General features: G+C 38.1%; 1 protein-coding gene across 5 annotated transcripts in view; it reads right to left on the bottom strand.

Annotated features, from left to right (window-relative positions):
* Positions 1–12,597, bottom strand: part of pitpnm3 (PITPNM family member 3) — a 116,443-nt gene that overhangs the window by 77,129 nt on the left and 26,717 nt on the right. For 4 of the 5 annotated variants that reach the window (XM_082502774.1, XM_082502773.1, XM_082502776.1 and 1 more), the window contains exons 2-3: positions 7,618–7,650; positions 5,466–5,561 (exon numbers count right to left, since the gene is read on the bottom strand). In XM_082502774.1, the coding sequence (XP_082358900.1) occupies positions 5,466–5,561; positions 7,618–7,650 (129 nt within the window). The remainder of the gene's footprint in view (positions 1–5,465; positions 5,562–7,617; positions 7,651–12,597) is intronic. The other variant, XM_082502777.1, reaches the window with a different exon arrangement.

Here is a 12,597-nt window from a genome sequence, read left to right as displayed (position 1 = left end):
GGAGTCTAGTGCTTGCTCAGATTTGTACTCTAATGCTGCAGTTAAAGTAATTTTCATCACACTAAACAATGAATCACAAATATGCCTTAGGTTTTATTTGAATTTTTTTGCAAATATTAAATTTTGATGGATTTTTAGGGAAGAATCGGTTTCTGAAAAAATGAAAAATCTGTGAAAGAGCAGCAATGAAAATCAGAGAAATGACAAAGAAGAGGATTGTGTGAAAAGAGGCACATCAGCAGGATGAGATTTGAGGCAAAGAATGTGAGGCGCTGTGGCTAAAAACATGTCTTTTTTGCTGTACAAAGCACATATGTGATTAGCAGTAACAGATGAGACCCAGCTTCAGTAATATGTATGAAATGCTCTGTTAATTAGAAATTATATGCTAATTAGAAATTGTATGATAATTATATGGTAATTATTTGGCTGGTATTTATTATTGGTTAATATCTGGTTAGAGAATTCTAGTCTAGTGAAAGCTGTAATATTTAAAGATCTTTTAGAATGAATTTGAACATCAGAATAATATAGCTTTATTTATTTGCTTTGTTCTGATAACTAACTATAAAACACTCATACTTGAGATGAAACATGGAAGTTGTCAATTTGTTCAAATAAGCTACTGTTTGTACTACTGATAGAATACCGTCCTGTTTTCATTCATCAGGCAGAACAGAAAATACAAGCACATTATTTAATAGGAATGCTGCAACCGGCCTCTCAAGTCTCATTTAAAGGGGCACTACAGGAATCTTAACCTGCTACATTATGCTAGAAATGAGGGGCCAATACATAAAGTCATATTTCCTATACAGTATACTGTCACCATATTATTGTGAACCCCCAAAAGGACAAAAGTGATGCCCTAAACTAATGCTGCAAAACCAATCTCCTGGATGACAGATGAAAAACCTCACAAATGTCAAACCCTTGTTTCCTCCGCTTATGTATGCATTTTCATCTTTTCTTTTTCGCAAACTCTTTACAAGCAGTCTTTGATCAACTTGTAATAGATGCATGCTGTGACCAACCAATTATATTGATGGGTCTCAAAAGCTTAGATGAAGTGAAAGCTCTGGAATACAGTGTAGCCACTTCTGAATACTCCGCTTAAAATGCCATGTGCAGTGTGGGCAAGAGCCCTAGAGATGCATCATTTCCTTTCCAGGAAGATCCAGAGAATGTATTGTATATACACAACCATCTGTATAGATACAGCTCATAATCAAGGAAATGGTTTAAACTACTGTTTAAAACAATACCACCACCCCCCCCCCCACACACACACACACACACAAAAACCCAAAGTGATAATAGAGGCAGCCTGGGCTCATCTTTTTAGCAGAAATCTGGGGAAATGCTCTGACAGTCTTCATACATTTTCATGTTTTTTTTCCTCTGTCCACTGGGTAACGCAGTGCAGATGAAGGCATTCATCATAACAGCCTAAATAAAACTCCCCCCAGCTTATTGTGATGGTTTGAGTGGTGGGCCTATAATATGACAAACTAACCACTCAATCATGCTTTCATTCGGAATCCAATTCTTTCAGTTTCTCTCTCAACTTTTCTAACTTTTAAATTACTTTTCATGAGAAAACCATATATCCCCTCTGCCTGCAGGAAAAGAAGAGACGAGTTATACACAACCAACACTCAGAGGCCTGCAGTTAGCAAGCAGCTGTAGTGGGTCATAACTTCAACAACCTTTTATGACCTTGGTCTGGTTTCCCTTTTAAGGAAGGCATCTTTCATTCTAAGCACATGTTTATGTTTAGAATAACTTGCTCTGTTGTCTTTGCTGCAGGACACAGCTCCACTTCTCCCCCGAGCTCAGGCTATAAAGTCACAGACAGACCACAAGGAAAAAATAAATTCAGTTAGAATATGCTCCCCTCTCTGTGCTACGCTGTATATCCTCTTTCACTTGTGCTCATTCTTAAGAGCCTTCTTTGCAGAATGAAACAGTCTTGCTTTCATCCAACTTGAAAGGATAATCCAGGGTTTTCACAACCTAATACTTCAAAAACACTGGCCTGCCCCAAGTCCTTCCGATAGTGTGCTCGGTGAGAGATGACAAAATGAGATGTGATATGTTTGCTCTCCACAGACAAGCGTCTTGAATACAAATTCAGGCCACTCTACAAAGAAGCAACAGGGTTTTCACCTCACAACAGATGGATATGGAAACTTTGATGTTACAGATTCTCTATAAAATGCAAAATTCATGACTGGAAAACAATAGCATCCTCCTTGATCAGTGTTTCAGCTATCTTGACTGCTTTGAGGAGACAGATGTTCCACAGCAGTTTATGTCTGAAGCTACAGATTATAGCCAGTTAGCTTTGGTGGGTATACAGGCAGGAAATTAGGAAAAAGGTTAATTAACAACCTAAATAATCTTGACATGGGATTATTACAAGGGGGGACATCGTGTCATTTAGAAATTACCCTCTAACTGTGAAACATGTCAGTTATTACCAAACAATGTAATAACTGACATCTCTGGTTGCTATTTGCATAACCATCAATAGGCTGCACACAATGACTGCTGAGCCTGTTGAAACGCATGCTACCATGCACTGAGCTCTCTCTGTAAATTGGTCTCTAGGTTATGTAGCAATATATATCCTCTTGAAACTGCACTGTATAACTTTTAATTTTTAATAGACAGCATACAACTTATTCATCGTGCAGCAAAGAGGCAGAAAAAAGTGTGCTTTAAAAAAAAGCTGAAATCACAGGGGACTAACGGTAACACAGGGAGTCTTCTTTTTCAGCTGCTCCCTTCAGGCGTTGCCTCAGCGGATCATCATTTTTGAATATTCTCAGCAGTCTCTCTTTGCATCTCCCAACAACATAGGACTTCTCTGGTTGGAAACCTATAGTAGAATTTTTACTTTACAAATTAGAGGCATGGCAGGTTCTCACAGAATTAGGATGATAGATGACCTCTGCAATCATACTAGAGGTCCGCCAATCCTATTTAAGGTGTAAAGACTGATTCTGTCATGATTCGGCTGTGTGCAGGCTGGATGAGGACCCAATCGCAAACTCACAGAGGCAGGAATGAACTCAAAATTCACGGCTTTATTGCTGGAGAGCAGAACCCTACAAATTAAACCGGGAAACTATAACGTAACACACAGAGAAACGCACGGCCATGGATGAAGGGAGAACGCGACACCGAACTGAGGGAGACGCAGACATAAATACACAGAGGGTTAACGAGGGAAGTGGGAACACACGGGGAACACAGGTGACACTGATAATCATAACAAGACACGGCAGGAGTAAACGCAACACTGACGGGAGACTGTCAAAGTAAAACAGGAAGTACACAGAGGTTCAGACAGGAGGAGAGAGAGCACGGGGAGAACACAGACATAACGGGCTGGGGAAAACATGGAATAAAACACAAGGAGAGACGAGGGCTCACAGATACACAGAGGGGCACACAAGGGGTAAGAGTCACAAGGGGAAAACACATAAGGAACAACGTAACAGAGCAACCCAGGAAGCATGGCCTAAATAAGGAACAAAATACAAAAATACATGAAAACTAAGAATACTGGGCCAACATGGCCCAGGACCATGACAGATTCCAATATCATACTCTAACTATGAAGCTTCACAGCTAGTAGGCAAATAAGCACATTTTCCAACAGTGCCAAAATGTTCATTTGAACTAATTAACAAGAAATACATAAACACAAAGAAAATATCGTCAAGATAATTGCAGCTTCTTTCCCCATTAACCACCAATATTTAATCAAAGGACATAAGGGACATCTCCGTTTCTCTCTGCTTCACAGCCACGTGGGATATTTCTTGGCTGAGAGTGGAATTCCATGCTGCAGATAGTGTGAGGGTGATGAGGTACATCGGCTCACATATAAGGCATGTGTGCTATCTTTTCCCCCAGTGATTCCTCGCCACTGATAGGCGCCTCGATGCCGGCCTCATAAAATGCAGTGCAATGCACAGCTCTGCTCTGCAACAGCTGTGATAAGGATAAATATTTAATGTTTTCTAAGACTATGAGTTGTAAACGTGCCTTTTTTTGGCAAAGAGACTACGTGGGAGAGGGGAGGCAAGGAAAATCAAACAAAACTGAATGAAAATGGTAGGGAAAATGGCATCGATAAAAGCAAAAGTTAAGGACAAGACTGTTATATAAAGTTCCTCCACACCGAACATGTGACTTACATTTTCCCTTAAATGCAAAAATAGAAATGAGTGCAGCACTTTTTATCTGATACCCCAGAGGCACATTTTTATCATGTTTTCATCTCATACAAAAGAACACTAAACACCCGAAACTCTAAACACACTGCTGGATATTCACCGACCTAATGTAAAATAAGAACATGTTACACTACTAAAACCATAATTCAGAAGTATCTCTACCATCAGACTCTTTGGGGATAAGCACTTGGAGTGGATAATTGGAGCGATAAGTGTTGTACTTATTCGCTGATTAACTCCCACTGGGACCGTGAAAAGGCTAGCAGTCCGGCATGTTCTCAAGTGTGTCTATTTATGGTCAAGCTGACATCTAAATGAATTTAAAAGGATCTTCAGCAGGAAAGTGGACAACAATTAAGAGTGACAGACTTCATTTGTCATCTATATCAAGTCCGGTCACTACAGCAATCATAAATACACAATACGGACCTTCTGCTTTGAAATACAAGGAGCTAATTAACCTTTGTCACAACCTGTTACATTTGTCTAGTTTTATTATTTGATTTATTATTCTGTAGTTGGAATTCAATCTTGTATGATATCCCAGATTCTTAATTGTTGAGATTAGCGATTATTGGCTCTTTTAAGCAAGTTTTCATCATTGAGAGAAGACACTGAAAAATACCTGCACCACCAATCGAAGCTGTCTGTGTAGTGTTTGTTTGATGAAACAGAAACAGACAACTCTGCAATCATTTGAAATTTGTTATTCATTGTTATTCGTGGTTCTTTGTATAATTCCGTATGTTTTTCAGATTTGTTCCTTACTTTGTTTGTCTGCCTTGCACCCACATTATGCTGACAAATCATCTTGTATTCGTTGCTAGCAGCTGCACCCAGCTCCTTTTGGCCTCTTTTCCCTAAATACTAAACAAGGATGTGTCATTTTGTCCAGCAAGAGTTGCGGTTTTTTGTTACTTGTCCTTGCCAGCACAGATGCCTTTTTAAAATAGTGTTACTGCTATTTTTAATGCTTCCTTGAAGCCTAAACACACCTGGAACCTTTCAGTAATGAATAATTTATCTATCATAATGCCTACAGGATACATTTTCTTCAGCTCCTTCAGTGAAAAGGGCAGCAAGGAAAACAAGTATAGAGGTTTTTTGAAATGCTGATAATAAGTTTGGGTTATTTCGTTCACTAATAATGTTGGAAAGTCCAAAAACTACAAGATGAAGGCACGAGGAGATGAGGACATGCAATTTCTTACTAACCTCTGGCGTCAAAGAACTCCTCATCGGAGCTGTCGACTGATTCTTGTGCAATATTCTGCAGGCACCAATGAGTGGCGCTGTGTTTTCTTGACGAACCTGTGAATCCAAAAAAAAAAAAGGGTGAAAATTCTGCTTTTAGAGTCGGTCAACGTAATGCAGTAAATGAAGAAAGACAAGGACAGACAACTCAAACATATTTGTATTTTTTCCTTTTCTTTACGTTGGTTGACACCTCTAAAGATTTGGAGAGAAAAACAAGTGTGAAAGCCCCAGGTGGGAGTGCTTGGCCTTTCAAGTGTCACAGCAGGTGAAAAGACCCAATTGGACTTTCCTTTGAGCACTGTCGCAGCCCACAAGTGTCTCAGCAAGACAGCCAGGCAGTGTTTTTCATGACCTTCTGATACAAGAACAGGGACAACAAAAAAAAAATTTAAGCCTTTTTCCATTTGTTCACAGTGTTTACTCTCAAGTATCCACACATAAAACCACGGCAAACAGCCAAGAACAGCAAAATGATTTCTTAAAATTCACTGAAGTAGCAGTAGTCTGAAACACAGTGGGTCAAAACTGAGAAAACACAATGTCAACTCCACTGAATGTGCTGGATCTCAAGTGAAGTTCACACCCTCTAGCAGATTATTACATGAAGGAACCTTTTAAAAAAACAAAAAACAAGCGCGTCCATGCTCACAGGTGTACACACGGGTGATCACACCCACAAACTACACCCTTTTTGGCTCCTACCTCAAAGCACACTGTGTTCTGTTGATCTTATGTGCTGCACAATAATGTTTAACATTTAGTATTTACTGTCATATTCCCATATATCATTGTGATGTTGTTTATTCTATTACTCTTGTTCTCTTCTGCTTGCTTTCTTTTTTCTTTCTCAGCAGGTGATCCAGGTGATTGATATATGCATTTTTTTTCTCTGCCCGTTCTGTTGGTTTTTGTCTTTTGCCCTTCTCCCCCGTCCCTCTTCTCAGCTGTTTCTCTTTCCCTCTTTCTTTCTCCCCTTCTTTCCCCCAGTCAAGTCTGTCCCGTATTCAGTAAGTGAAAATAAAATAAACAATAAAAGGTGAATCAAATGGACCATTACGGCAAGGCTGGGATGGTCAGTTTGGTAAAGTAAATCCGTTGGGCATCTTTCTTTGCCTTTAGACAACAATTCTGATGGCAAAAGAGCCAAACGGGACAGGCCAAAAAAAAAAAAAAAAAAAAAAAAAGAACTTGCTGACAACATTAGTACAGCACTCTATATTAGTCATGTTTTCTCACAGTATCTAGTTTATTAGTTAGCATGCATTTATATATTGTGTATTTATAATGAATAAGTCAGTACAAATTTTAGTAGTAATTATGTCTTAATAGAGCACCTGCATTATGTGCCACAACATACCTCAATGTTGCAAATCATGAATGCTAATGACTCATAAAACAACAAAATAATGAACAAATTGATTAATTAAAATTAAGAAACATATTCATTTATATTTATATATAAATAAACCCAAAGCAATCGTGACTAAAATAAAGTTTAAAAAGAGGACAAAAAACCATCTTGAATCTACAAGAAAAAGTATTGTAGATTCAAGATGGTTTCTTGTAAAAACACAATAAAAATAGAATATTGTATGAATTGATATGTTTTTTTTTATGTAAAATGTTTCTCATTAAGAGTCTGTTTCTGTGTTAGGCCTTTTTGTGTTCCCATTTTATTTTTGTAGTCTTTTGTCTATTATGCTTTGTATTCAGCTTTACTTCCCTTGTCTTATCCCTGATTAAGTTTAGCTGTGCTAGCCTTGTGTTTCCATTTTACAATGATTGCTGTCAGTGTCTGGGATAATGTTTGTTCATTGTTGTGCTGCACTGCTGTCTTTAGTGTTTATTCTGCCAATTTGTTCCCAGATCCTTCCTTGTGTTTTCCCCATTATTTCTAGTGCTCTATACTGGACTGCCATTTATATAGAGCTTACTGACAACAGCCTATGTTACTCATGTTTTCTGCCTGTAACTAGTTTAATAGTTAGTACAAGTTTAATTATATTGTATTTTTTTGTATTTACATAGTTAAGATAGTTAATTTATTTAGTACAAACTTAAGCAGGAGTTACATCATAATAGAAAAGCTGCAATATTTGTCACATCATACCTTGACGGCCAATATTCTTTCCTTTTAAGATTCCTGAAATAACAAAAACAAATTGATAACATGAAATTAAGAAACATGTTCATTTATTACTTGCCAAAATAAAGTAATAAACAAGGTCCCTTTTTCTTGAAAGAAAAAAAAAAAAAAAAAAAGTGAAGTTCAAAAGGCCTGTACCAAAGTTCAGATGATGTTTATTTACTGTTTTTCTCCTTGGGACAGCAATGTGATAAAGCTCAAAGAAAGATTCCTCTGACCTCTGCTGCATTGTGATGATGTACTGGTAATGAACCACATTTCCTTCTTGACTCCTCCTGGTTTAATCTTAAAGCAACATTTTCGCATCTCCTTCAATGTGCAAGAATTCACTGGGCAGTATAACTTTTAGAATAGAACAGAATAGAATAGAACTTTATTAATCCCTTGGGGAGGTCCCTTCAGGGAAATTATGAATTATTTAGGAATTATTGTGAATTATGTCCTTCATTGCAAACCTACACGTGTAAGTTTACACTACAAATTTGTAATTGTTTAAAGCGATGTGTAAAAATACAGCTTATAAGGCAACAGGAAGAGTTTGCACAATATTAATTGAAAGTCAATATTCTGTATGACCACCTTTACTCTTCAACACACTCTGAACTCTCTCTAGCAAGCTTTCCTGTAATTTCTTTAAGTAGTCCTTAGGAGCAGTTCTCGAGGACATTCAACGCTCTTCTTGCCTGCCTTTTGCTCCATTCTCTCTCAAGATAGTCTCACACTGCTTCAATAATATTGTGGTTAGTGCTCTAGGAGGGCCAGTCCATGACTGTCAGTGCTCCACTCTGTGTTTTTCCCCATAGAGGCTTTTACCTCATTAGCACTGCGTTTACCATCATTGACCTGTGGAAAAATAAAGCCATTGATAATCAAATGCTTTCCAAATGGTATTGCATCGTGGATCAAAATTTTACTTTATTTTCTGCGTTCATAATTTCATCAATCTTCGCATCATCCCCAACACCACTGTCAGAAATGCAGCACCAAACCATGACAGGGCCTCCACCGTGTTTTACAGGTGGCTGTGAACACTCACTGTTGTACCTCTCTCTTGATTTCCTTCATAAATATTGATGATTGTTTGAATCAGATATTCCAGAATTGGACTCATCACTATATTGCCATTGATTTTTGCTCCAGTTTTTGTGTAATTTGGCATACCTTAGCTTTTTCTCCCTGTTTCTCTTACTTAAGAACGGCTTCTTCACAGTGACTCTTTCACTGAGACCATTTCTATTGAGGCTTCAGTGAAGAGTCAACTACAGATTGAGATTGCAAGATTGCATGTCTCAGATTGTGTGTCAGGTCGTTGCTGGATTTTCAGTTTTATCTTTCTTTTTTTTGCATGACTTTGTGCATGACTTTCAGATACTGTTACTCAACTGTTTTTTTAAAAGCCTACCACTTCTTCTATCCTCCACTTGTCCAAGTTCTTCAAATTCTTTAAGGACACACTGGCACAGCATGCTGAGATATGCCAGGTTTTCAGGTGTTAGCTAGTGCAAAAATACTATTTATGTTTGTTAAATGATGCTATCTTTGGCAGTTTTCATAGATTCAGCTAACAAAATCAGAACAAATTATATGTTTTAAGATGGGACCTAGTAACAGTGCTTAAAGGTAACTAAAACTGATTCTTTGTCAAGCTGTCTGTTATGTGTAGACAGAACATTTATGTTTGAATGATTCACAAATCAAGGTTAAGTGGCTTAACAAACAAAAAATATTTTATCTAAAAAAATGGTTAGGTATCTACACTTGACTGAAAACGAGTGAAAACAAATTAATTAATTAAAAAAAAATAAAAAACAGCCAACCAGCCAGCCTTTAGCAAGCCTAGAGAGCTATTGCTTAAGAACACTTTAGGTCTTGCACCTTGAAAGCAAAAAGACTTGTTGCACAGCAGCATATGTGATGAAAATTGCTAAATTATACCACCAATCATAGAAATCATGCAAATCCTAAATATTTAGCAAAGACAGAAAGACTGAATCTGACTACATTTCCATACAACAAGTTCTGCCAATTCAATTGTGCACTGAGGATATTTAATGATATCGATCTACTGTAATGTATCAATCTACTTGCCTGGAACAGGCAAAGAGCAGAGGCATGCTGGCACAGGTGCATGTCTGTTCACACAATAGGTGACGAGAGAGTTTATTTACAATTTATAGCCGATACCAGGGAGGAAGAACCAAATAGTACGATAAAAATGATCTAATCTATTGTAATTCATAGATGTAATGACTAAACATAAGTTTACAGATACCTACTGAAAAGCTAAAATTGTATTAAGTTATAGCATTTGACTGTTCCGGCTCTTTCCATATGTGTAAATCTGCAGAATGCAATGCAATGCTAACACAGCATTAGCTAACTTAATAGTTAGCTAATGTATATATTAAAAACCTCAGAGGTGTATAATGGCTCAGTCACACTAGGGTAAAAAACAGGAAGGCATCATTTGCCCAATGATTGCATGGAAGTTTTTGGCATTCAGCAACCAATTTCAAGTAGTTGTGCAAGATTGCAAGGCAGCTGAACAGGCCATCTGATGGAATCTGTCTCCAAAACATTGCAGTCTGTATCTGATTGACTGCAATCACTCTCAGAGCGATTGGTGAAGGTTTGCAAACAACCACCATCTATTATAAATGCAAACAAGCAACCAAGCTGGTTGCCAGCTGGTTGTAACCTAGTTATATTCCAGCAAACACCTATTTAGCCATTTAGCTTTTAAATTATCATCCTCCAGCTACTACATCACTGAGTAATTTCTGAATTTCTGTTTCAAATCTATGAGGTTCAGGTTCAACAAAAGATTTATAACAGACAGCAACAGAATTGCAATTTTCGCTAATTTATCACAGTTAATTGCTCCATTATCACAAATTTATTTACCAGCTTGACCCCAATTGCAAAGTAACAGCAGACTGATAGTAGACTGACTTCATCTTGATGCCATTTAATTGTTGTTTTGACGTAGCAAAAATGAAGACGGCTCCTGAATGTGAGCAGTCACAGGATCTTTCAAGCAATGATTTCAAAGGCAACAAGACTGCAATTTATTGCACCATTGCAATCGTTTTGATTATGCGTTGGTCTCAAACCACTGTTTTGCATAGTGTGACTATAGTATAAGCCTGGCTAGGAAGAACTTATTTTTTCTTGTTGTAATATGAAGCCACACAGGCTCGGATCGTATAGCTTCATATTACGTCACATCTAGGCTGGATCTTTACTCACACTGGACTGCTGTGAGGTAGCTCTATGATTATGGCATAAGGAATAACATGGATAGATGACTCAGTAACCTTGCTTTTCTCCCATAAAGGATGATGACATAAATAATCAACAGGCCTAATAAATAAGGATTAGGGTGAAGTTTGCTCTTCAACCTTTGACTTAGCAGCAACTTTCTCTATCAGCAAATTGTCCTCAAGGGACTATGGGATCCCTGAACCACAACGCAGCCTTTTCCCTTTTCTCTGCAATGGAGAATGATTGAGCAGGCTCAAGCGTGGATTAGTCCAGTCCTTGAGTGAGCATTTATTGTGCATCAACATTCAGACCAGCAGCAGCACCCCTAGCCAAAACTGCATTTTTCCAGCACATTACACAGGAATCCCTTATATACCATCCCTGAGCACTAATTTGTGTCAACAACCGGTCAGGGAGCCCAACGTACACAGAGCAAGGCAATCTAGCCAAAATATAATTCTCTGCTCACAGACAAATAAGCAATTACTGCACCAAACACCAAGATGATTGCTATTTCCAGGAAAACACTTTGAAATTGGAAATATTCCTCCACCCACTTTAACAAAATGGAAACAGGAGCTATAAATACATTTAAAATGCTCAGCAAAGCCTTGACCAGAAGACAGGTAAGTACAGCAGACAAAGCGCACATTATTCTATTATTCTGTAAGTGAGTCAGCAGTACAATGCTATGAAACGACAGACAGCTGGCATGCCTGCTTGTGGTAGCCCACTTGCCTACCCTCTCATTTATATTTTATGTATTGTGTCAGACTGACTTCTGGCAGTGGCACAGACATCAAAACACAGCACGAAATACAAGATGAGATGGAGGACAATCTCTGGTGTATTCATCTTTGCCTGGTACAAGATTTGGAATGCATTTGGTTGTTCATTTGAGCTGCATTAGTTCTAACTATATCAACAGGGTCACACTTAATGGAAGAAATAATAATGAAAACATTATTTTTATTTGTGTGCAAAAAGGATGTATTAGAACGATTTTATCCACCTAATTTAGGTGTTTGGCTTACATCCTGGACAAGAGATTATAGATTTATGCCTAAATGATTATGAGAGCAGAACTACTAATGCTGGCATTCACATTGTAGCCCGTGGTTCTGATTCAAAAAGGGGAAATAATGCACAATCACACAAGCAGTACCTTTGAAAGGTGCTTTTTCTTTCAACAATCCCTGCAACCCCTGCATTCCCTGCCATCTGCAGTTATAAAAGATGATGGGGAAGATTGGTATATTTATCCTTTTCTGCAGTGTTTGATATTTGTCTGTGACGTTCATGTGGTGTCAGGGCAAGTATGGGATGGATGCTCTGGATTTATTTACTGTGTATTCTTATTGTACGTTACTGTATTGTTGATAGGGCTGTTCGATGACGATATATATCGGATGACGATATAAAAACGTCTATCGTTTCATTTTCATTTTCAAAATAAACTGTTGTGGTTAGCAACAACGACGGTAACACCATCGCCTCTCTCTCTCTCTCTCTCTCTCTCCCCTTTGTTGGCAATAACAGAGGTCAAACATTTACTATAGGTCTTTACCAGGTTTGCACACACAGTAGCTGGTATTTTGGCCCATTCCTCCATGCAGATCTTGGGGCTGTCGCCGAGCAACACGAACTTTCAACTCCCGCCACAGATTTTCTATGGGGTTG

The sequence above is a fragment of the Aulonocara stuartgranti genome, assembly GCF_965226115.1.
Source record: "Aulonocara stuartgranti genome assembly, chromosome: 14".
Classification (NCBI taxonomy): Eukaryota; Metazoa; Chordata; class Actinopteri; order Cichliformes; family Cichlidae; genus Aulonocara; species Aulonocara stuartgranti.
The sequence above is the reverse complement of the archived record's forward strand: the minus strand, read 5'-3'. Positions and strand labels throughout refer to the sequence as shown.